The sequence below is a fragment of the Convolutriloba macropyga genome, unplaced genomic scaffold, assembly GCF_964194025.1.
Source record: "Convolutriloba macropyga unplaced genomic scaffold, txConMacr16.3 SCAFFOLD_2274, whole genome shotgun sequence".
Classification (NCBI taxonomy): Eukaryota; Metazoa; Xenacoelomorpha; order Acoela; family Convolutidae; genus Convolutriloba; species Convolutriloba macropyga.
In genome coordinates this window covers 1-27,346 of record NW_027449840.1, presented here as the reverse complement: position 1 = coordinate 27,346, position 27,346 = coordinate 1, and the positions used below count along the sequence as shown (strand labels likewise).

At 35.8% G+C, this 27,346-nt stretch overlaps 1 protein-coding gene across 1 annotated transcript; it reads left to right on the top strand.

Annotated features, from left to right (window-relative positions):
* Positions 1–12,817: 12,817 nt before the first annotated feature.
* Positions 12,818–27,213, top strand: LOC142355365 (uncharacterized; the record flags this gene model as incomplete). Its single annotated transcript, XM_075407564.1, has 4 exons — positions 12,818–12,990; positions 17,170–17,317; positions 17,857–17,985; positions 26,852–27,213. Coding segments are annotated over exons 1-4 (659 nt in total), but the record flags the coding sequence as incomplete, so codon positions are not given.
* Positions 27,214–27,346: the final 133 nt, after the last annotated feature.

The following is a 27,346-nucleotide window of genomic DNA, read 5'->3' as shown; positions in this document are numbered from 1 at the left end:
TGACCTTAGATAATAGTTAATTAAAACCATACCTCTATAAACCACCTGAACCTACTTGCGAACAGAGATAACAAGTGCATGTGTTTTGTATATAAAGCAATAAGTTTATCAACACAATCCCACACTTCTGTGTTGGAGAGAGTTAAACATTAATAGTGTCGGGACCCATGTATTTTACAAGTTGATTTAGAACAGATGTGACCCTAGATAGTATAGTGTAGAGACCACACAAAAATTACATAAAACCAAAACAAAACAGTTGTGACCCCAAATTCCTCTGTAAAGGAACCACAGTGCGGCTAACCACATGCTATATACAATATATTATGCAATTAGGTGTGTTCATGCTCCAATCTTTTGTTTGGTCTTAGATAAGGCGAACCTTGCGAAACACATGTTGGGAAAGAATTTTATACTTGTGTTCATTTTTAGATAATAGTTAATTAAGACCATACCCCTATAAACCACCAGAACCTACTTGCGAACAAAAATAACAAGTACCTGTGTTTTGTATATAAAGCAATAAATTTATCGGCACAACCCACACTTCTGTGTGGGAGATAGTTAACCATTAATAGTGCAGGGACCCATTTTTTTTACAAGTTGATTTAGAACAGATGTGACCCTAGATAGTATAGTGCAGAGACCACACACAATTTACATAAAACCAATACAAAACAGATGTGACCCAAATTCCTCTGTAAAGGAACCACAGTGTGGCTAACCACATGTTATATACAATATATTATGCAACTAGGTGTGATTATGCTCCAATCATTTATTTGGTCTTAGAGAAGGCGAACCTTGCGAAACACATGTTGGGAAAGAATTTTGTACTTGTGTTCATTTCTTTCTCTTGCGCTTACTTAACAGTTAACTATTGAATCGAACTTGATCTTCAAAACAATGTCCGTGAAAATTCTTTCGGAGTCTGCTATCTCTTTTGAGAGAACTCTTGTTTACCAAACCGTGTTTGAAAATTTTGTCGTTCTGATACAACAGAAAAGAAAAACGATTTGTGGTACACTTACCAGCATTGTTTGATACCGAAGCTATTTATTAACGCTATTGCTGCCCTACCGGAAAAAACGGAGCCGGCTGAATCCAGTATCATTACTTCTGGAGGACACTTATCACCAAAAACTATACCACAAATGCATTCGACTGAAGAAACTTTGCCGGAGGAAGTGTGACGTATCTTGTACAGATACGACTGCGATTGTGTGCCCTTATTCGAGAATCAACTCGGTAAATATCAAGCCTACGAAAATTTGGGTGATATGTGGGGTGTCAAATCATCACCATCCTCACCGGACAGTCAGCCACCGAGTGTTTCAGTCAGAGTTCCAACAACTCCTGCTGTGGATCCAAGCCCAACTTTTACTCCAACCCCAAGCCCCTCACTCTCTGAGGATTTCCAGAGGAAGATCAACATCTCTGACGATTTTGCAAATACAAGTCAGTTTGATGTCAATATTTTATCTGGTTCAAACTTTCAGACACCACAGCCCCAAACAGATTCAGCCGATGTCAAGACACCCAATTGCTCGGAAACTCCAGTAGTATGCGCAGCACCAAAAAAACGAAGACATGAAGACTCTCTAATGGACTTTTTGACCTCTAACAACTTATTTAATATTGAATTATATTTCCTTTGCACTTTGGTGTGTTGTGTTACTATCTTTTGTGAATAGCTCGCTAATTGACACTCTTCTTTTAATTTTTTTACATAGCTAGCAGACTTCAGAATTTTACAAGAATGGACATATTCAAACATGTTCACAAAAACAGTACTGTTTAGTGAGACAAAGTTGAGAGAAAATTTCAAAAATGGACATGTTCAGAAGGTAATATATAACAGGAAGCAACCAAGCTTCTGATTGGTTGAGCGAAAATTTGTTGAGAAAGCTATTAAAATGTAAAATTAGGTTTGAACAAAAGCTTCAAAAAAAATAAATAAAGTCCTTATCAAACAAAAACATCATTTAGAAAATCGTTCTTGGTATGCTGGTATAATACCAGCGCTCCTGTTGGATATACCTTGAGGTGTTAGTTATACTAGCAAAACATCATTTTTTCAGCGAAAAAGAGGGAAAAAGAAAGGATTTTTTTTAAAAAAATGAGATTTATTCGGTTTTTTGCCGAATAAATTTTTTTCGACTGAAGGAAAACTCAAAACCTGAACGTCATTACCAAGCGATTAATGTGGGCTATTGATATGATTAAAAAAATAAGCACATTTTTCTTAAAAAAAAAGTTGAAAAAAAAACGAAAAAAATTTTTTTTGTTTTTCATGGTGACCTTTGACCCCAAAAAAAATCGGCTCCAACAGATAGTTGGGATGAAACTGACTATTGGGTTGATACTATCAGACAATGTACTACAAAAAAGCTCATAGCGCTCGTCAGTTTAAACTCAATCTTTCATGAGATAATTAACCATTAATTAACATCTAATTTGCACATAATTAGTCTAATTAGTAATTAATGAAACAAAAAATCCCATTTTTTTAAACTGATTGATAATCACTGATACATGCTTGTCACTTTTGGTCATAAGGGTCAGGGCCGAAAAACGGCTCCTTAACGATTTTCAAAACATATGGACATTAACTTCTCATTAACATCTTGCCTTAATTAGCAATTGAAGTACCCGAAATAATAATGATACACCAGGTTTTTCTAAAAAAAAACCAATTTTTTGGGGGCTGGAGACAAAATCATCTCATAACAGCTGTCATCGAAAAAGGCTTGCAACAGGGGGCTTGTCATCAGCTGTCATGTGATGACATTGATTGATCATGATTGACAGAAAACCTAACTTTTTTCCTGATAAAGATGAGGGAATTTTTCTTGTCAGCTCCTAAGTTTTAGTGTCCGGGAAGCATTTTTTGTTATGACGCTCAACATCGTCAGACGCAACCATCGGTATCTACAGTGAAAAAATTACAAAAACTGCTTTTTTTTGCAGAATTAAGCGAAAAAAATGAACATTTCATTTGCTTTTAGTGGACTTATTAGCTGTTCAAACACCGTGAGAGTAATAGAACTATTCATCATAACCATCCCAGGCATCCCATGTACTTAAAATTTATCAAAGTGTTGAAAAAAGCGATGTTTTTGGAATGTTTTTCAAAAATTCTGATGAAATCAAATCGAAATTTTCTTTTTAGGTAGGCTACTGAAGTGTTATATTACATCTAAAAGGTTGAAACACAAATGTTCCCTCTTCATTCGAGCTTATTAGCTATCAAAATGAAGAAAAAAGATTAAAATATTTGATTGAAATGTCATTAAAAATTCATAAATGTTTACTTTAACTAAACCTGAAATTTAATTAAAAGTTGCAATTGATATGTTTTGTCGCATCACATATAGCTAAAAACTAAAAAGAACTACCCATGGTTTTAGACGTCTTTTTGTATATTGCACTAAAAATTCGAAAATCTCAAACAAGTTTTATCATGTCAGTGTTGTTCAGTGGGAAACGTAAAGCGCTACTTTTAGTTCAACGCAACTTGATATGTTCGTTGTAGTTGGCTAAAGCTGGGACAAAACGCGCGCTCATATTATCCAACAAAATTCGGAAATTTTGAAAGTTTAAATTGCGCTCCTATTATAAAAGACTCGTGTGGAATAGAAAGAAATTCGCCATTTGAAGTTGAATTACATGTTTACGAAAGTTGTCATTATCTCTGCTAACTTTTGAATCTTGAATTTTCCAACTATGGTTTTCAATTGCAAATATTGTTCGGCAACTTTTGCTAACAGGGGAAATTAATCTCGCCATGAGCATCGCTAACACCCCGACGAAGTAGGTTTACCAGTCTTTACCTGTTGTATTTGTACATTCACGTCGAAAACTTTCTGAACTGGAACAACACATGAGGACTTGTCATCAAAAATTTACAAACTGTTATCGGTCCTGCTATATGGGTTTTAACGACACCAGACTATTTGCTCGGCATATGAGTTCTTTGCATTCTTTACCTGTCTCTGGCGATCAATTTCAACCAATTCAAGCACCGGCTGAAACTGCCTTTAATGGTACCCTTCAGAGCTACCATCTGCCGCCATCAACAACCCAAGCCAACACAGACCTTGCTCAGTTTATGCTCCAGCATAAACCACAAATCGATTCGCTTATAGAACAAAAATTCTCACAAGGATCGCAAAAAGTTCAATTTAGTGCTCATCTTCAACTCCGAAAACCAAGTCAAAACGAAGATCAGGAAGATGAACTTATTGAAATTTATGCAAATTCGCTCATGACACCCGTTTACAGTCAAGGACTTAGCAGTGAGACCTTCTGGACAATGGTCGAGAAAATGATGATAGTGCCAATGACATTTGCCTCTAATGGTATTGGTTGGGTGCTTGAGAAAGTTATCAAAGTAACTGTGAACTTTGCCCGCTACCGACCTATAACCGGCTCTTCTTTCATTGCATTACCTTCAAGATTACAAAACTGCCGCGGTTTACTAAATATTCGTAACTATGAGGACGCAAATTGCTTCCTTTACTGTTATACTGCTGCATATCATATGCACAACAAAATTAGCTTAGATCGACCAGCAAGGAACTACAACACAGACAAAACTTCACCCGAATCTTACAAGCAAGCCAACCTTCATCAACCAACTGGACACTTCGATATGCCCATGGGGCTAGAAGACACCAATCAGTTCGAAAATCTCATTGAAGTTCGAATCAACGTTTTCGGTTATGATGGTAGAGACTTATTTCCACTCAGGTTGTCAAAGTTTGTCTCAAACTTCACAATGGATCTATTGCTTTTATAAGAAGCTGACTGTTACCATTATGTATTGATTACCAACTTGCTTAAAGTTTTCTGTCAACTCCGAAATACCAAATTCCGCTTTGCGTTTCATAATTGCCGGAATTGTTTCTGGTTGTGTGAAGAAGGCCTTGCAAAGCTTACCGAACATATGGAAACCTGCTGCGAAAATGCGCCGGCTGTTGTTCGAATACCAGCTCCGGGAAAAAATGTATATAAATTCAAAAACTTGGCTGCTACCTGGTTTGTTCCATTAGTCATTTAATTTGAATTCGAATCCTTCTCGTGTCCAGTAGCAGGATGCACGCGCCATGGGAACAACGCATACACCAAAGTTATTGAAAAACACGAGCCCTGTGGGTTTTCACTTGCAGTAATTGATCACAACTCAACAAAACCCATCTTCTTCCAGGTGGACAGCTCTGAAGATTGCATTACTAAATTTGTAAACATGTAACACACACTAGCTTAGGATATATACAAACGCAAATAGCTTTTCCTTTCTTCAGAGGTGACCGTAGCCAGTATCCGAAAAGTGCCGCTAGGGATTGTTGGATATGTAACGAACCCTTTGACGATAATGATGAACAGTTGTCAATTGATCTGGATCACTGCCACTACAGCGGACAACTTCTTGGCTGGGCTCATGAAAAATGCAACCGTGCACGAAGGAACGTCAACTTTACCCCTGTGGTGGGACATAATATACAAAATTATGATCTTCATCACATTTGTTTATCCCTGCAATCTTGTGAGCCAACAACCACTGTAAGTGTAATTCCATCTACTGATGAAAAATACATTTCCATGAACTTTGGAGTGCTCGTGGAGACCATAACCCTAGATGATGGAAAAGTGATCAAAAAGTATGAAAATCTGAGGTTTATTGATTCATTCAAAATGATGCATTCGTCTCTCGAAAAGTTGGTTGACATTTTACCAAGAGATCGTTTTGGAATACTTGCTTCTGTCTTTCCTAACCTAACTTCAACAGAATTGAAGCTCCTCCAGCAAAAAGGATATTACCCCTATTTATATATTAGCGGTCGAGAAAAGTTCAGCGAAAAATGCCTACCGCCACTTAATGAATGGCGTAACACTTTAGAAGGAAACGCAGTAACAATAACTCAAGAAAACTTGAACCATGCCAAGACGATGTGGAACACTCTGAATTGTGAAACTCTACAAGACTACCACGATGTATACCTGAAAACCGATTGCGCTCTTCTCGCATGCGTTTGTGAGTTCCACAGAGAGCTCAGTTTATCCACCTACAAACTCGACTGCATGCACTTTTACACACTGCCAAATATGACTAAGGAAGCATCATTGAGAATATGCAAAGCAGAAGTCGAATTGCTTAAAGAACGCGAGCACCTCGATATGATATAGAAGGCGCAGTACGAGGGGGAGGGAGTATGTCTAGTCTACGAGATGAGAAAGTTTACAGCAAATAATAAATTTTTGCCAGATTAGGACTCTTCACAACCCTCTACATTTGGCTTCTGCGTGGACGCCAATAACCTATACGATGGCGTCATGCAGAATGAAAAACTCCCTCAGTCAGATTTTACGATAAATTCTGATATTACACTGGCTGAGATACTAAACTGTCCTGATCATAACCCTGTCGGTTACTTCGTGGAAGACGATTTGCATTATCCAGCGAGTCTACACGATTACCATCAGGACTTCCCCCTCGCACCATCAAAAAATATTGTTGAGGATGACTGGCTCAGCGACTACCAAGTAAATTTGCAAGAGAGTCATAACTTACCCCCCTCTAAAGTTCCAAAACTGTTGCAGACTTTTTTCGACAAAGATTATTATGTGCTGCATTACAAGCTGTTGAAACTGTATGTTAACTTGGGATTAGTGGTTAGGAAAATGCATCGTGTGCTACAGTTTACTCAAAACAATTGGCTAACATCCTATATAACCCTGAACAGTGAGAAGAGACAAGCGGCTTCGAATAAATTTGAGGAGAGCACTTATTGAAATTTATGCAAATTTATGCACTTATTGAAATTTATGCAAATTCGCTCATGACACCCGTTTACAGTCAGGGACTTAGCAGTGAGACCTTCTGGACAATGGTCAAGAAAATGATGATAGTGCCAATGACATTTGCCTCTAATGGTATTGGTTGGGTGCTTGAGAAAGTTATCAAAGTAACTGTGAACTTTGCCCGCTACCGACCTATAACCGGCTCTTCTTTCATTGCATTACCTTCAAGATTACAAAACTGCCGCGGTTTACTAAATATTCGTAACTATGAGGACGCAAATTGCTTCCTTTACTGTTATATTGCTGCATATCATATGCACAACAAAATTAGCTTAGATCGACCAGCAAGGAACTACAACACAGACAAAACTTCACCCGAAACTTACAAGCAAGCCAACCTTCATCAACCAACTGGACACTTCGATATGCCCATGGGGCTAGAAGACACCAATCAGTTCGAAAATCTCATTGAAGTTCGAATCAACGTTTTCGGTTATGATGGTAGAGACTTATTTCCACTCAGGTTGTCAAAGTTTGTCTCAAACTTCACAATGGATCTATTGCTTATATACGAAGCTGACTGTTACCATTATGTATTGATTACCAACTTGGTTAAAGTTTTCTGTCAACTCCGAAATACCAAATTCCGCTTTGCGTTTCATAATTGCCGGAATTGTTTCTGGTTGTGTGAAGAAGGCCTTGCAAAGCTTACCGAACATATGGAAACCTGCTGCGAAAATGCGCCGGCTGTTGTTCGAATACCAGCTCCGGGAAAAAATGTATATAAATTCAAAAACTTGGCTGCTACCTGGTTTGTTCCATTAGTCATTTACTTTGAATTCGAATCCTTCTCGTGTCCAGTAGCAGGATGCACGCGCCATGGGAACAACGCATACACCAAAGTTATTGAAAAACACGAGCCCTGTGGGTTTTCACTTGCAGTAATTGATCACAACTCAACAAAACCCATCTTCTTCCAGGTGGACAGCTCTGAAGATTGCATTACTAAATTTGTAAACATGTAACACACACTAGCTTAGGATATATACAAACGCAAATAGCTTTTCCTTTCTTCAGAGGTGACCGTAGCCAGTATCCGAAAAGTGCCGCTAGGGATTGTTGGATATGTAACGAACCCTTTGACGATAATGATGAACAGTTGTCAATTGATCTGGATCACTGCCACTACAGCGGACAATTTCTTGGCTGGGCTCATGAAAAATGCAACCGTGCACGAAGGAACGTCAACTTTACCCCTGTGGTGGGACATAATATACAAAATTATGATCTTCATCACATTTGTTTATCCCTGCAATCTTGTGAGCCAACAACCACTGTAAGTGTAATTCCATCTACTGATGAAAAATACATTTCCATGAACTTTGGAGTGCTCGTGGAGACCATAACCCTAGATGATGGAAAAGTGATCAAAAAGTATGAAAATCTGAGGTTTATTGATTCATTCAAAATGATGCATTCGTCTCTCGAAAAGTTGGTTGACATTTTACCAAGAGATCGTTTTGGAATACTTGCTTCTGTCTTTCCTAACCTAACTTCAACAGAATTGAAGCTCCTCCAGCAAAAAGGATATTACCCCTATTTATATATTAGCGGTCGAGAAAAGTTCAGCGTAAAATGCCTACCGCCACTTAATGAATGGCGTAACACTTTAGAAGGAAACGCAGTAACAATAACTCAAGAAAACTTGAACCATGCCAAGACGATGTGGAACACTCTGAATTGTGAAACTCTACAAGACTACCACGATGTATACCTGAAAACCGATTGCGCTCTTCTCGCATGCGTTTGTGAGTTCCACAGAGAGCTCAGTTTATCCACCTACAAACTCGACTGCATGCACTTTTACACACTGCCAAATATGACTAAGGAAGCATCATTGAGAATATGCAAGGCAGAAGTCGAATTGCTTAAAGAACGCGAGCACCTCGATATGATATAGAAGGCGCAGTACGAGGGGGAGGGAGTATGTCTAGTCTACGAGATGAGAAAGTTTACAGCAAATAAAAAATTTTTGCCAGATTAGGACTCTTCACAACCCTCTACATTTGGCTTCTGCGTGGACGCCAATAACCTATACGATGGCGTCATGCAGAATGAAAAACTCCCTCAGTCAGATTTTACGCTAAATTCTGATATTACACTGGCTGAGATGCTAAACTGTCCTGATCATAACCCTGTCCGTTACTTCGTGGAAGACGATTTGCATTATCCAGCGAGTCTACACGATTACCATCAGGACTTCCCCCTCGCACCATCAAAAAATATTGTTGAGGATGACTGGCTCAGCGACTACCAAGTAAATTTGCAAGAGAGTCATAACTTACCCCCCTCTAAAGTTCCAAAACTGTTGCAGACTTTTTTCGACAAAGATTATTATGTGCTGCATTACAAGCTGTTGAAACTGTATGTTAACTTGGGATTAGTGGTTAGGAAAATGCATCGTGTGCTACAGTTTACTCAAAACAATTGGCTAACATCCTATATAACCCTGAACAGTGAGAAGAGACAAGCGGCTTCGAATAAATTTGAGGAGAATTTCTATAAACTAATGAACAACGCCGTTTATGGAAAAAACTGAGAATCAAAACGTCGACGGAAGAAAATCGAGCTTACGAGAGACGCAAGACGAACTCTAACCATAGTAAGCAGGTTTGAGTTTGATAAGTTCAAAGTGTTTGGCGAGAACATGGCAGCTCTCTCCTCCCGCCAAAGAAAAATCTACTGGGATACACCAACTATAGTAGGGGCCACAATACATGATCTAGCGAAATACTACATGTATCAGTTTCACTATGGAACAATGCGATCTTCATTTGACTGTCGATTACTCTATAGTGATACTGATAGCTTGCTATACCGGATCAATTGTGAAGATCTCTACCGTGAACTGGAGGAGAGCAATGTTCTTGATCAGTTTGACTTCTCAAATTACCCAGAAGATCACAAACTCTACAGCGAAGAAAATAAACGCGTCGTCCTAAAATTCAAAGACGACTTTGCTGGGGATTATATAAAACAGTTTATATGTCTGAAGCCAAAGCTGTACAGCATTACTTCCGCTGTTGAGTATTTTATGTTTATTGATTCAAGAAAAAACTAACAAAGTAACAACTAACCTTGTATGATTGTCATGATTTGACTGCTTTTTTTCTTTTCATAGGTAACCGTAAAATGTCCGCCAAAGGAATAACCAGAGCAGCCCAAAATTTGCTTCGACTTGCAGACTATAATACTACACTTGTGACTGGTAGTACACTGCGCGCTGAAAATACAAGGATTGTTTCGGAAAAGCATGTTCTACAAACAGTTTCAACAAATAAAATATGTCTCTCTGCCTTTGATAATAAACGCCACATTTTTAACGGGGGAATTAAAACACTACCATTTGGCCACTAAAGAATTGATCACTGCCGATTCGAAGATTTTTCTTGAGATAGCGATGAAGTAGAGTGGGACTACGAAAATGTGGAAAATTATGCTCACCTTCTCCTAGATTTGAGTCCAAACTGGGACCATAATTATAGTTTTGTTGTGCCGGATAGAACAACAAGTGAAAGCCCGGAGGAATGGGAAACACCTGACCCGGGATTTGCAATGACAAGTATTATTAACGAGGACGATATTGATAGCGATGATATTGTAGATTTTGATGCTACCACCAGCTCCAGCTCTTCCTCCCCTAACCCATTCATTAATTATGAAGCTAATGAGTGCAGTGAAAGTAGTAGTGGTTATGAAGAAGAAGAACCAGCATTTAAAGTTGCGCGCAGACAATAAACTTGTGCCTAACTGCCCAAACTGCGCCTTTTCAATTCCTAACCGTGTAAATTTTGTGTTTATGAGTGCTAAAATACGTTTCAATAAATTGTTCACTTGCAGCTCTTATCGGAACGAAATTGAATTTAGAACAAAGTTGGCTGTTTGACCGAAAACAAGTTTGCCGCCTCGGAAATATTCTTACATAATCACATCTGGTAAAGAATGAAAGTTAATCCCTTTCCGTCTAGGATAACCCCCCTTATCCCATGTTTAGGTATCGTAGGATAACACCCCCCTCTCTTGAGACAGTATTTACTTACTACTTATATATAAAAATGTATCTGTAAGTATAAATATATATATATATATATATATATATATATATATATATATATATATATATATATGTGTGTGTGTGTATATTTATATATATATATAATATTTATACATATATATATATATATATATATATATATATATATATATATATATCCAGTATAAATTTTCGCCACCAACTGGGAGAGAATTTAATGAAAATATGTATATCAATATATTGAAATTAATCCCTTCTAAACACAAAATGGTTTACTAAAAACTAGTGTAGTGTAAGAAAAATTATAGTTGGGGATTCAAATCCTGCTGCAGAGTTAATAGGAAAATATCGATCATACACATTTAAAAAGAATTTTTGCATTTTTCTCATCGTAACACCTCCTACATCTATAAAATTGCAGCCCTTCCCCATTAGGATTTAGGGGGAAAAATAATGAATTTGAGCTCAGATCTAAACAACGAACGTGTCTTTCCTATTATAGCCCTCCCCCCTCTAGCTTAGTGTTAATCTCACATTCCGTCAACCATCCTTACGTGGCCAATCATTACGTGGTCATCTCGCGGGATTTGCGGGATTTTTCACAACCCATGTTTTGAAGTTAGAGTTTTGTGAAGACGAGTGACACTGGGCTAATTTGGTTGAAATTTGCTCAAAACTACGACTTTCCTCGGGATATATTATCTCTTTTCCGAAATGAAAGGAAGCTTAATTGGTGATAAATTTCAGAAATGTCCTTCTGGATACTAATTGTAGATTGAGAAGACAATTGGGACCAATTCTGTCCCCCCCCCCCAAGCTTAGGTAGCATAATTTTTTATGACTCCCAGGCGCAACTGCTATTAACGTCCTATCTAACAACATATAATTAGTAACCTGGGGGTCATAAAAAACACTGGGGGGGGGGGGGGGGGAAACAGAATAGATCCGACAATTGTTGGTTTTGTACCCATAGCGCTGTTCGGCGTCAGCAAAAAATATCCAATGACAATATACCTAATGTGACAATTTGGATCGTTTCCGTTTGTGCACCCAGTATGTTATGCACCCCCAATTACCGAGCACGTGCGTTTACATAGTAAATTTTTACGTAAAAATGTGGCACGAGTTTCTGGGGTTGCACACTAAGTGCACCCACTAAGCGGGGGGCACAAACGGAAAAATCCAACAAATCCTAATGTTGAAACTACCAGAAACATTATCCAGCATAATATTTAGATAGTGCATTTGGCCATGAATCGCAGGCTACGCCTATTCCTCAGTGACACGTGGGAGTTGATATGAAACTATCTCAACCAACCATGGGATTAAATTATCAGCTTATAATTATGAGAAAATATGCTTGCAATACCGAATGCTAATTTGTAATCGGATTATTGATAGAAAATATCAAGGGGAATAAATCGGGTATAGTAGCATTGGTTATAGCGCCATGTGACCGCGGCGTTGTTCATGAGAACTTTTAAGTCTTTGATCTTAACTAATTATTAATAAAACTCAGGCAGTACAGTTCTAGCTAATTACTTGCTCAAAATGGTTTTATTATCACAAAAATGGAAAATTTTTCGAAATTAGCCCTTTCGTATATTGGGCACGTAACGATGGTAATTATTCCATAATGGGGGGCTATAGCTTCAGGGGGAGCTATACTGGGAAAGACTCCACAAAACTTTCCAGGTCTTTCCCATTATGGCCCCCCAGTGGGCATTAGCGGGCAATTAACGTATACCGAACCCCTCCCCCAATTATCTTGTTTATACCGTAAAAGGGGGGGGGGGCTATGATTTATATCGGGGGCTATAATGGGAAAGACCCAACTTTTCTTATAATGATGAGCTAGTGGACAGGCTCAATTTTTTTCAGCACGTGCTCTTAAGAGTTTGTTTTCAGAAGTTCAATCAGATAAGTTTTTATAATAGTTTCTTTTAAAAAAAATAACCTGGTTATATGAGAATAATAACGTTTCGCGAACATTGCTATACATTTGATTACTGTCATTTGCTATCAACCGGCACCATCAGATGAAAGGGTTCGAAGTGCTGCAAGTTTTACTGGATGCACTCAACTGATTACAGGTAAATAATGATCTGTTTTTCTCAAGAGGGGCCCAGTGAAACGAAACTTGATGCACCTTGCAATGTCATGCAAGACCTTGATAACTCTTGCGAAACTTGAAACATCTTGCCAAGATCTTGATAGACAAATATTTCTTGGAACACCTTGATATGATCTCGACAAGATCTTATCAAGATATGTCAAGAAATTTTTTTGGCATGACTTGATAAGATCTTGATAATTCTTGACAGATAGATAATTAAATATGCGTGACGGTGCATAGTTGAAACAAATCCAAATCCCCCCGCCCCTCCTCCAACCACACCATTATTTTTCATGACCCCCAGCTACAAATTGAAGTCACTGAGACCTTCTGGCGTTTATCAGGAGCATAACACAGAGTAATTGAGGGCGAGGGGTGAGAAGGGGATGAAAAATTATTGATCTTGTTTTTCCACTTCAGAATGAAGATCCAGATGCTTAATAATAAAACTCTATTGCAAACTGGAAACCAACGAAATTACTTCTTGCGGCTGCGTAGTAGGATCCAATTTCACAACTTTTTTGTCCCCCTTCAAAAAAAACGATGTATAACCATTAAGCTGGTGGTGGTGGGGGGGGGGGGCTAAAATTAAAATGAGAAAGGCCCGATAAACCTATTCAGCATTCAATATGTTTCGCTTTCCTCATTAGTATACTATTTAGGATCTGTTATCTTTTGGCTCCTTAGAGTCTTTTATGCCCCCTCACAAATTAAGTGTTGTTATATATAGCAACTGTGTTAACAAGGAGGCTCATAATGTTAACAGAGTGAACATAATGTTCCAACCTCGGTTATCCGCAATATTGTCTCAACTGTCTCCCAATTGAAGCAGAGATAGACTGCCTCTAAAAAAGTAGCCCAAATGTCTATACAAAATGGGGTCTTTCCCAATTATAGCCCCCCCAGCTTAGTGGTCTGATAACCTATACCCCCCAATCATGGTATTAATACCATTATGGGGAGCTATAATTTAATGTGGGGCTATAATTTCATGGGGGGCTATTATGGGCAAGACCCCAATAAGGCTCATACCGGTGAGATGATTTTTTTTTATTTCATTCGAATGAGCACTCGAACAAACGAAACGGCAGACATTAATTCAACTCTAACTTTTTTTTCTCGTAAATCGACTAATAAAAAATAAATAATGTATAAATGAGAAAAAACAATTTCATCAAGTTGCCAAAAAATTAAAAAAAAAGGATCTTTTCCGTTTATGCCCCCCCCCAGCTTAGTGGGTGCATATTATTTGCAACCCCCAGACGCACGTGCAATATTTTTACATAATGATTTACTATGTAATGACACGTGCTCTGTCACTGGGGGGAGCATAACGTACTGGGGGGGGGCACAAACGGAAAAGATAAAAAAGAACAAAATTGAGTAAAAACAAGAGCCCAAAGATATGGAAAAATGGAAAATGACCTATGCACTCACCTAGAAATCCTAATCGAGAAGCAAATCATATCAATTTCAAATAGAGGTTACCCAAGCTATGTAATTACGAGGTAAGTTATAATTTATGAAATTCATGCTTGCCTTTGGAAGTTGTCAAAAAATTGCTCTAGCAAATCGGTGTTTTTCCCATTATAGCCTGCCACGAAATTATAACCCTCATTGTGGTATATTTATCATGATTGGGGGCTATAAGTTATCTAACGACTAAGGGGACTGTAATGGGAAAAACCCGCAAATTGGTTATCAATTCAGGTTCTTTTCCGTTTGTGCCCCCCCAGTACGTTATGCGCCCCCCAGTTACAGAGCACGTGCCATTACATAGTAAATCACTATGTAAAAATATTGCACGTGCGTCTGGGGGGTGCAAATAATATGCGCCCACTAAGCTGGGGGGGGGGGGCACAAACGGAAAAGATCCTCAATTCATATAAAGAAACTTATGCGGAAAAAAACAGAAAGATCCTAAATAAAAATCAAATTTATTTGAAAACCAAATACGACCTCACATTAAAATTACAAATACGATAACCACAGAGCACAACCACACAAGATTGAATATAAATCAGCAAGGAAACTTTGTTAATGAGATGAACTTTGTTAATGAGATGAATAAAACTTTGTAAAATTATGAAAATTCGTATCTTTTCCGTTTGTGACAACCGCTTAGTGGGTGCATATTATTTGCACCCCACAGACGCACGTGCATAACGTACTGGAGGGTGCATAACTTACTGGGGGGGAATAAACGGAAAAGTTCCGAAATTTCTCATGCTAATGAAATAAAACTTAGTTAATGAGATGATATTTGTCGTGATAAACCCAGGTAGATTAATCAGAAATGAAATTCCCAAAGTAAAAAACGTTGATTGATTATATCGTCTGTACCATTCTGAACTATAGGCATTTATTAACTTGAGTAAGTGGGTCTTTCCCAATATAGCCCCCATGAAATTATAGCCTCCATTATAGGTTATCTGACCACTAAGCTGGGGGGGGGGGGCTATAATGGGAAAGACCGGAGTAAGTTCTGATTATTTGACTGTGGGGGTTGACCAAAAAAATGCGTTGAAACTAGTAGTATTGAACAATTGAAGGAGGGGTGATGTGAAAAAATTCGCTTGAAATGATAGAAGTTAAAAAACGTTTACGTTGATAAGGTCTCTGTAAAATGCAACAAATTTGTAATAGTCCCTTTCAGCTGGGCATAATGTTTTGGATACGTTTAGAGCAGGGACCGTCTCAATAACTCGCAAGGACAAACGTCTGGTTTAAAAATAGAAAAACTGCACAGATTTGTTTTTAATTTCAACATGTCGACATTCAAAAAAAGATTGAATAGTAGGCTATTGACAAACTGATGTTAATTTTAATATTGTAGTTTTTAATTTCAGAACAAAAGTCATTCCTCAAAAACTTGTTATTTTGCTAACTTTGTTACAAAATGACAAAAAATATTTCTATCTAAAAAAAGAAAGCTCAAGTATTCAATATGAAGCTCAGGCTTATATCTCAAGCTTATATATATATATATATATATATATATATATATATATATATATACATATATATATATATATATATATATATATATATATATATATAAAAGTGCAGTATGGGCGAGTTTCAAAACTGATTATAATACTCAGTTCGATTATTTGTTCAAAACGAGTTTATGTCATTCATGGTTTGAGCATGGTAGTGGTTTTCCTTCTAGAGTGGTCTATTCAATGCCACAATGATCGAGTATGATCCTGTCATAATTCATTTAAATGATTTGTTAGGGTTTTTTTTTGCCTAGATTGTTTTATTTTTAATACCCATGTGCATGCAGCTATAAGCAATACCTATCAGCGAGTGCATCTACCTGCAAGGCAAAGCTAGAGTTGCATCAGTCCCCACTTAGAAATCAGTTACTTATAGTTTTGCAAAAAACAAGTAAAATCGACGTGATATTTAATCAATTGTCACATGCAGGCTATATTGTAAGGCAGACCCTAGTTGGGCTCTTTTTATAGCCATAAAATATAAAGAGTTAGGCCTACTTATTTCTGCGCGCGAAGAGATACCTAAATATCTCTGACTAACCGACTCTATAAAACACTGACGACGATAAACTTCAATTAGTACGGTGGTAATATAATATAACACCGGAGTCAATGGTATACACATATAGTGCAACTATCTATTAGACCGACTAAAATCAGGCATGGAAGCGCTATATAAAAGAGAATAGAGTCTTCTCAGTCTCTGATTGGCTGAAGGTGTACATTCAGCATTTCATCTGCTACAATTGCGAATCCAAGTGCTTGAACGGAGCTAAGATGTATAGCAATTGCATCATAAACTTAATAGCCATGATTTCTGTGTCGTTTTTTATTGATTCCGGTCATCGAAAATATTATTTCTGCTATTTAAAACAGCACATTGCTTTTTTAATTACGACCACTTCGTCAAGTTTTTGTAAAATCGTAAACTCGTACCCGCTTAATACGCACACGTTAAAATACACATAGTTTTCTGGTCCAGTTTGACAATGTTAGGTCGAGCAAAATCCGGCATCCCATTTTGGTCAACCTAAGCTCAGGTCGAGCAAAAGATCTTTCATAGACTATTATTTTGAGTCAAGCATACGGGCTTTTCTCACATATTATTGATATTTCATTGTCTTTTGATTAAGTGGAGGCCTGAATTGTTTCAGTCCTCGTGTGGGTGTAAGTATGGGTCTGGGAGGTGTGGGTGTTGAAATGGGAACAGCGGGTCCCAACTATTCACCTATGTCCTCGACCACTGCGTCCCTAGAGCCAACTCTCCTCTTGTGCAACTGCAAACACCCTAACAGCGGCCATGTAAGTTGAACTCTGGTCACTGGAATTTAATTTCAAGATATCAATTCAGATAAAATTAAAGTACTTTTTTATGTTGTGTTGGTGTCGAGGTTGGAGTTTTCAGTTTTTCGGCAAGTTCAGATTCTTCATGTTTAACCCAAGTCCCTATTAAGCATCCGCACTTTTCTGATTGTCAAAATATAAACTAAACTGTGCGAAAGTCCTATCTGGATTGAACTAAATGTCGTTTACTTTTGTGGGTCAGCACTGAAAAGCACTCAAATTAAAAATCAAACGGAATTGGCAAAATTTCAGAGTAAAATACCCATCCAGAGAAAAAGTGATGAAATTTATCAGAAAAACCTGAAATTTATGCAGGAAAAGCGTTGAATGCGCCAACTGAACATGGAATATTATTTTTTCAGTGCTAATTCAGCACAATCAGCGCTTGTTTTTGAGGGGGTTTTAAGATAATTCATCTTTTTCCCGCGTAATTTTTTAAGCAATTTACTTGATTGGGGAACTTACATCAGTGCTCATTGGGGGCTAATGCCTTACAGGTGTGCGGTAGATGCAGACTGACTCTGGTGAATGCACAGCCCATTAGTCACCCCTCAAAGTCATGGACCTCATTTGCCTCTTGTAATTCTCTACACATACCAGACACTCCACTTCTACGAGGACAACATGTAAATAGCAGCTCTTCTCTAAAAAAATTTCAGGGTTACTGTAGTAGTAGAAATATGACGCTACATATTTCTACTCTTCCACACGATAGATTATTAGAATCATAAGCGCGAATAATAGTCCGCAAGTTCTATTGGATCTATTCTGTTTCGCCCCCCCCCCCAGCTTAGTGAGAATAAATTTTTTATGACCCCCAGGCGCACGTGCTATTTTCTTACATAGAAACGTGCTATATAACAACATAAAATTTGCAACTGGGGGTCATAAAAAACACTGGGGGGCCGAAACAGAATAGATCTGTTCTATTAATAATTCCGCTGGTTGGATTGATAATTTCGGTTCTTCACATCTTGAAATGGCTTTTGGAGAAATTTTTAGAAAAAAGCTTTTGAAACTTATTATTTCATTTATTTTCTCTGAACTTTATGCGATTCCTCAAAAATCATATAAATTCAGCAAATAAATTTTAAACAAATAGAGTACAGGCAAAGATTGATTTGGTCTTATTATAGCAATGATATTGCAATGGTACTGAGTTAAAAGTTGATTACAGCAGGGAAAAATGGAAAAATTTGAAGTTTATTATTAATTTCACATATTTTTTAGACTGAATTGAAAACTTGAATCAAAGATTGCCATAGCAATGATTGCCTCGAAAAGATTCACTTTGATTAGACGAGGTTTCAGTGTAGTAAAGTACAGATGAATGTACGGTGTAAAATAACGTTCGAGCAAAATTTGATAATGAAATTTTTGTCTGCAGATAAATCGGCCAAATGAAATTAAAGAAGTAAAAAAATTCCACACGGAAAAAAACTCACGTCTGCAATGGTTCAAAAGTCCAATTCCAATCAGAGCGTACAACAGAGTCCAATTTTTCCAACATTTTTTTCAAAATGGGTAATATATATAGGAGGCTGTCTTTCTTTCTTCAGTCAAATTTTCACTTTTTGTTCACGCATCGTTGTGAAAAAAACAAGAACACCATTTTGTAGCTTTAAGAATCTAGTTTTGTTTTATATAAAAAATTTTGTTTTTACAGAGATTTAAAAACGGGGAAGTTCTTAAAATTTCGAACGACAAAAATTTAAAACAAAAAAAAACATCGGTCGGGTTATGGGGTGACAGCTGGCGTGGAAATTAAAATTAGAAAACAAAAAAATTGTAGTAATTTTTATCAATAGCCCCCACTATTTTAATCAGTTTTAATTGTGGCCCTAATGTTTTACAGTCTTAATTTTATGGATTGTCGTGGTGCACTTGCTTTTTTTTTATATCTGATTACATTTTTTGTCGGTTTTTTACGACATTTGGAACTAAAATTAGGGTGCCGAATTTTAATACGCTGAGGTATTATAGGGAGCGAAGAAGCGAGTAGGTTTGATAAGTGGTTTTTTATTACAACTACTTTTAAAGTGGTTTCCAAAATTGGTATTTGGACAAAAAATTTTGGTTTTTCAGAGGGATTTTTTTCACGTGATTCAATTTGACTTCTGTTTTCAGTGTTTCTTCTTTTTCTAGCTATGAACACGTTACATAAGTCTTCTAATGTTACCCATTTTAATGTGCTAGATTTGATGGACGTCATCTTACGCTTTTATTAACATTGACACTATTTCTTGTCGTACAATGTTAGTGATTTTACAATTTTTGTAATCTTTTCATTATTTTTTATATTATGTATTACCTTAATGTCAAAAATAAAGTTTTTATTTGCATGCCAATGATCCGTCCGGAAATGTACCCAACTTGATTTGAAGTTCACTGTTAGTGGTTATCATGAACTTGACACGATTTATTCTCAAAAAATTTAAGCGAAGTTTTTGAGTTCTGTTTGTATTGGTTGTAATTATTGTTAAGTTATCATTTAATGTTACTAAGGACCAGTATCATAGGTTGTTGTTGGAAATTGAAATAATCCGTTGGACTGATTCTGATCAGGGCTATTGTTTTCTGTGACTTAAACAATAATTGTTTTTGATCGTTTTCGCTTGTTTTATTGTTCACTTTGATGTCTTTCACTTCAGTATCATTAATGAGAGGTCTAAGGGAATAAAATTAATCTTTTTATTTCAATAATTCTATAGCCTTTTGAATAACAGTAATTTTTTGAGCTTTGCCTGTTTTTATTGTTCTTGTTGCTGTCTCATCAGTTAATCTCATTAATGATTGGTCTCATCGGTTGATAAGGAAGTTGATCAGGACAACTGTTTCATTCCATTGCTAATTCTTTCTGTGACTCTTTCACTATTTCATTTGAAAACGCTTCCGCGAGTTTTTGCAAAATGTGGTTGTTTTTGTTCCCTAATCATTCAGACGCGTTAATAGCAGGTTCTGTTGGCAACTAATGAAGTTTAAAATTTTTTTTAGCTACCTCAGTTCATAGCACTCATTTTCATGGTTTTGAAACTACGTAAAGAAATTGAAAGTTTAGTTGTTAGTCTTGCATATTTTTGTTATTTTACTTGGGGTCTTACCGCTTATCCACAAAAAGTCGGTTCTCATTGATCTATCAGCGCATAATTTTGTTAAATATTGGCTTCAACTTTTACTCTTCGTTTTATTGATTAAGTTATCATCTGTTTTTGGAAATGTTTGAGTGAAAATTTAAATCTTGCTCTTTTGTAGATCTTTTGTTAATTTTCGCGCTATTAGAATTGTTAAAAGATTTTTTATGACTTTCAATCTTTATTGTATTCTTTAGTTGAAGATTCTAGCATGAGTTATGTGCTTTTTTATTGTGATAACGCTTGCTTTTAAAATAATCAAATTTTTCTCAAATTCCTTATTTTTGTCTCTTTCTGCTTTTGTTTAACATTGAATTCCATAAGGTTGATGATTTGTGTATTCATTCTTAGGGTGAATAGAGTCAAATTTTTTTTAAAATTTTGTTTTTGTTAGTGATTATTAAAACGACAGGTGTTGGAAAAAAATTTGTTTGGTTTCAGATTTTTTGTTCTTTTTGCGCACATAGGGCCAAGTACTTTGCAGACTGTGTCAGTTTGATGTTGTTTGAAGAAATGTTTTCATTTGAACTAGTTTTGTGATATTGCTGGAAGATTTTATTTGTCAGATCATTAGTGACTTCGGTTCCTTCAATTGGACTTCAGGACTTGTTCTGCCATGTTATCTGTACTTTGTTGAATAAAAATAATGAAAAATTGTTTCGCTTTACCGTGAGTCACAGCTTTATCAATATTTTAGTTAAATCTATTTGATTTCAAAAGTCTAGTTTCATCCTACTCTCTTTCTGCTCAAAAAGTTTTTGAAACAATAGCTGCTAAAAAAGTAATCCAAACTGAACAGAGCAATCACAGGCAAATCAAGAATGAGATAGGCGTAAATCAATGAAGCCAAATTTTAGATGCTAAACTTTTATAAACTTTTTTATAAACTTTTTTATACAAACTTTTTTCTTAAAACTTTTAGTTACCTTTTCCCATACTTGTTGTAGCCCCTGTATCCCAAAAATATAGAACGGGACTAAGGTTAACTACTGAATTACATGAAAATAATTTGCACGTCAACATATTTTTGAACAAAAATCAATTTTTTCATTCTTTTTCTGTTCTTTCAATAATAATCGTGATCAAGGAAATGGCTTGCAGCCATTTTCCTTCAACTTGATGTTTAAGTTTTAACTTGAAAGGAGCTTTTTCATTTTCACGATTAATTGTATACTTTTTGGATCTTAAAACTAAACAATTTAAACCTTTTGATCAAAAAATTTAAAAAAATGTTATCTTGTAAAAAACATGGTTTTGCAATTGAATTGTTCCCACTTTTTGTTTTCCGCTCCTTAATCATTTGCATACAAACTAACGTTTTCCCTTATCGAACAGAGTTATATGGATTGTTTAGGCCCGCTGTTTTTTTTAAACACCTGTTTACACTTTTTTTGCTTTTTTTACGACACTTGGAACTAAAATTAAGGTGCTTGCAATTAAAATTAAGGTAACCAAAATTTAATTACGTTGAACTAGTAAAGAAAGCAAAGAATTGAATAGGGTTCGAATGAGGTTTTTGTATCATAATTTTGGACTTTGGGAAGAACTTTTTTCACGTGTTTCAAATTGACTTCATTTTTACTGTTGATTCTCTTGAGAGCTATTAAAATGATACTTATGTCTTCTAATTGTACTCAATTTAGATGTCTTCAGTTTATTGACGCCAACTAACGCCTTTAAAAACATTGACACTATTCGTTGTTTTAGAACATTTGTGATTATTTGATTTTTGGCACCTTCTGTTATGTTATGTTATGTTATCGCTTAGTATCAACAATGATAAGTCTCATTGCATGCCAATTATACGAAAATGTATCAATCTTATTTTTTGACTGCTCTGCTAGTCTTTTTTTAAATTTAACTGTATTTATTCTAAGAGTTGTGCGAGTGTTTGTTGTAGCTTTTGCCGTTTTATCAATTAATTCTTAAGAGGGACAGGTGTCATTGGTTGCACTTGCTAATTGAAAAAACGCATTCATTTGGTTCTGTTCAAAAGTAATGTTTTCTTCGACTTTAACGCTGATTGTTCTTTCTCATTTTTGCTTGTATTGGTTGTTCACTTTTTTGCCTTAACTCTTAATCTCAGTAATGACAGATGTCATCGGTTTCAAAAAATGCTTAAAGGAATCAAATTAATCGTTTAAGCTCAATTCGTCTATTGGATTTGAAAAACGTTAGTGAATTTTTGATCTTTGCCTATGTTTATTGTTCTTGTTGCTGTCTTTTCAATTAATCTCATTAATGACTGATCTCATCTGTTGATAGTGAAGTTTTTAATTAATCAAAACAATTGTTTTACTCCATTGTTAATGCTGTCTGTGACTTTCTGACTATTTGCTTTCAAATCTTAGCTAATTATTGTTGAAGTTTTGCAAAAGTTGGTTGTTTTTGCTCCCTCATCATTTAGACACATTAGTAACAGGTTTTGTCGGCTACTAACGAAAGATAAGTGGATTTAGATAGTTCCTTGGGTTCATATCAATCGTCTTCATACTTTTCACTCTTTGTTTAGAAAATTTAGCAATCTTTTTGTTTAGCTATTGTTTTCATCGTTTTGACACTATGTTTAGAAATTGAAAGTTTGTTAGTCTTGCTTGTTTCCATTTTTTTTTCTTGTTGTCCCATCGTCCAGTCTCGGCAATAAAAGTTCCCATTGGCCAATCAGGACAGCATAATTTTCCTAATTTATTGAATTCAACTTTTACCTAGCGTTCTTATTAAGTGATTTATTGTCAGTTTTTGAAAAGTTTTAATGAATTCTTGAATCTTGCTTTTGTGTGCTGTTCTACTGTTCACTTTTTTATCTATTAGATTTGATAGCTAATCAAAATAGTATGATGTAGTATGATGTAGAGCAGTATGATGTAGAGCCTAGCATGATGTAGAGCAAAAGAATTTAAGAATTATTGAGTCACGAGTCTGAAAATAGAATAAAATATTTTTCGTCATTTCTGTATTTTGATATTTCTCTTCGAACTGATTTTGTCCAATTTTTGCAGCCTGAACAACAATTCTATGATATTTCATGAACAAATTATGTTTATGAAATCCGTATATTAACCCAGATTTCTCTAACTTGATTGGCCCAATATGGTCATGAAAAATAAAAAGTGACAGTTTTTTTTGGAAAATATCAAAAATTTCATATCAAGTTTTGTTATAATTACGATTTTCAATTTTACTACCCTAATGGGGAATGCTTTGTTTTCATTTTATGAAATTCACGAAGAACCTAATTGAATGGTGATGATCCTTGATAAAAAGCCAATAACCAAAATGGAATTTAAAAAAATTAAACTATTTTTGTGTCGTGGTTTGCGTTTGTTTGTGTGTGTGTTTGTGAGTTTGTGTTGTCTTTAGTGTTTGTGTGTGTGTCTTTTTCTCTCTCTCTCTCTGTGTGTGTGTGTGTGTGTGTGTGTGTATGTGTGTGCGATGGGAGCTTTCAAAACACTTGAGACTTATATTTCTAGAGTGTTTAGTAAAGATATCGTTTTATACTGCAGAAGAAGGACGGCTGTATTCGAAGGTATTCATCAAAATAAAGTTTTTATCAAAGATATCAATCATTATTAGTAATTTTCTTCAATTCATACAAATTGCCTTCGTTTACTCTCATCAATTTGTCTGACAGAAATGAAAGCTTTTTTTTCAACCTTGAGTTGTATGTTTGGAAACAAAGTGAGCGACGCACAGACACGTACGAGAAGTCTTATTGATATGTACGGGAAGTAAAATTTCCAACCTAATGTAAGAAATTTTAGATTTAAAATCAAATTGCAACCTTATCAATTAAATATTATACTAAAATATGAATGTTATCTTACACACAAACACATGCTTGCATCTTAGATTGCATGTGACTCTCAAAATGTAACAATTACTCTTGCAATGTGACACTCAAAATTTTTATAAAAAAATCTTAAAAAAACAATAAAATTTGTGGCTAGCAGAAGTCAATGATACTATGAAAACAATGAGACCGTAAAAACAAATGTCAACAAACCATTACAGACAACAGCGTAACTTACAATTCAAACATTATTGCCTGGAAGTGGTTGTCTAATTAATTAGACAACCACTACCGGGCAATATTGTTTGACTTGTAAGATGCGCTGTATTCTGAAATGGTGTGTTTTTACGGTTTTTTAAATTTCATAGTAGCTTAGATTTCTGCGAGGCACGACTTTTATTCCTTTGTTTTTAGATTTTTTCATAAAAATTTGGAGAGTCACTTATTGTAAGATGCAATCCTGATATGAACTAAGATGCATGCGTGTGCTTGTGTGTGTGATAACGTTCCTATTTTAGTATAATTTTTGACTGGTAAGGTGGCAATTTAATTTTATTTTCAAAAATTTTGACATACATTATAGTATTATATCTTTTTTAATATTACGATGTTGCTGATTATTCAGCGCTATTCTTGCATTTTCATACAACTATTCCAATGGTGAAACTTTGTAAGATTGACGGTAAATTTAGGGGTGAATTTCTGTAAAAATTGCAATTTTAGCTGTCAATTTTTTTTCACTGCATAAGCGGTAAACAAATATTTCACCTCTTGAAAGTTTTTTTCACCGCATTTACCGCATTGAGAGCAAATCTTACACGTTTTTTTCTAAAATTCACCGCAATTCTTACATATTTTAGCAATTTTTAGCGGTGACATCTCGACCCGGGTTGTTCGGTTACTGCTTTTCTATTCAAATTTAGCTGACTGAATACCTCGAGTTTAATACAAATTTCTTTTTTGTATTATCTCAAAATAAGAAACTAAATACGGAGCAAAGCAGAGCAAATTTTCCTCCTTTTTTAGTTTAGTCTACGAAAACCTAAAAGTATCGATCCGCGTCCGACTAAATGGGTCTTAAAAATACAAAATAAAGAAAATTATCTGCAAATATTTGCAATATGGATAAAAATTATATAGATTTCTTGAAAATTAAATCTCCGTAGCAGATTTGCGTTTGAAATATCTACCAAGATGGAGGGAGATACACAACTCAAAACAGCATTTGTTAGATAAACTTCAGTCCTAGTTTTTCGGCACCAAAATGCTTAGAGTCAAGTCCGCTCTGATTACACTTACTTGAGTTGCATTGCAATTCCTCTTGTATTCTTCATCAAAAAAGTTTGCTTATTTTTAATTGTCCAGAATTGAGAGCAAAAAAAGTGTCTCATTAAGATAACGAGATGAATTGTAGATTTGTTTTCATGTTTTCATGTTCTGTAGCATGTGAGTTAGTGGCTTCTGAAATTTTTTAGCCCAGCACAAATCTGCCCACAGTCTATATTTCTCTATGAGGTCTTGTACCTCTTGCCTGTGCTTTTGCGACCCAAATTTTTTGTGGATCAGATTCAATTTTTTTGCGCCGATGACGGGACCTGATTCTGAACATTTGTTTGACCGAAAAGCGATATGTATGATTTGTCTTTGTGAAAGTGAAAAATGGGAGAACGTTTATTTTCACATTTCACTCCTAAAAATGCTAATCCTTTGTTATGGCATACGAAATCTGCCTATATTAAACAAAAATACAGTTTTCAGCTGATTTACTCAACAAATCTTTAAATTTTTATTAAAATTGCTTAGCTGATTTTTGGTTTTTCTTCCTCGTGCTTTTTCAGCTGTTTTTCACCTCAGTCGGCTTCGTCTAAATGTTCTTTTTTGTAAGCTTATCAATTGTTTCTGGAGGATTAGTTGCTATGGTATTTAACAAGTCATGGTATTACCATGGTTTGAACGTGGTCATATAATTTTTTATCAGTAGTTGCCTCACTGCAGGTTCCTAGTCCAAATTAGAAAATATGAGGCTAACAGAAATTAAACCTGAAAAGTACCAGGAGTCGCTTTTAAATCGACTTGACATAGTTATCTGGCGAATGTTAATTTTTAATCCAATTGAAAAAATCTTGATCATATATTTGCTCGAACCATATAAGGTCAATTTCTGAAAAACTTTTAATCACAAAATTTTTGAAAAATTGTTTAACTCATAAAAAGACGTTTACTTGGACCATGAGAAGATGATTGCTTCCTCAGTCTGTGAAATAGAAATTTAACCTCACTATTGAACAGATATCTTCACGCGATCTGACCACGAATTATACCTCACTGTTTTCTCTCAAGTTTACATTTAATTATCAAAGGACCATGGTTGACCAAAAAATATGAAAAGGCCATGCTATGAATTTGAATTTTACTTGTCAGGACAGCACAAAGATATGTATCATTCATTATGAGACTTGCATGGAATATTAACGACCATTTCAGCCCTATAATAACAGCTTCGTTTTTTCTCAATGGAACATGTACTTTTGCTAGACTCAACTCTCTCGCAGATGGTGATTTAACTTTCAGGACCAAACCAAAACTGGTATCGGTCAGAGTAACTCCCGTGACTATCTCTCGCCCTCGGAAGGAGAAGGGCAAGATGATACAGGTGTGGAAAATAGCCGCGAAGAAGTGACACGGGTAATCAATCAAGGAGTGAACAATGAGGGATTCATACACGATGAGTACCGTGGTGCTGGTGTTGGTACTAGTGAAGCGCAGAGTGAAAACAGTAGTTTAAGTGTGCTCACTCGCTCCTGGGACACAGACCGAAGACTCACTATCAGAGTTCCTCCTACTAATATTTCTAATGCTAAAAGTACTTCAAATGTAACCTGTGCTAAAGGACAACAGATCACCAATGACAACAACATGCATCACTCTTCCAGGTTCGAAAAATGCAAGCATGTATAGAAAAAAAGATAGAATTATTTATCCAAATATTATATCAACATAGAGCATGCGGAAGAGGGGATTGTTATACGAGTCGCAGCTTTTAACAAGTAACCCCGGAGCCTTAAT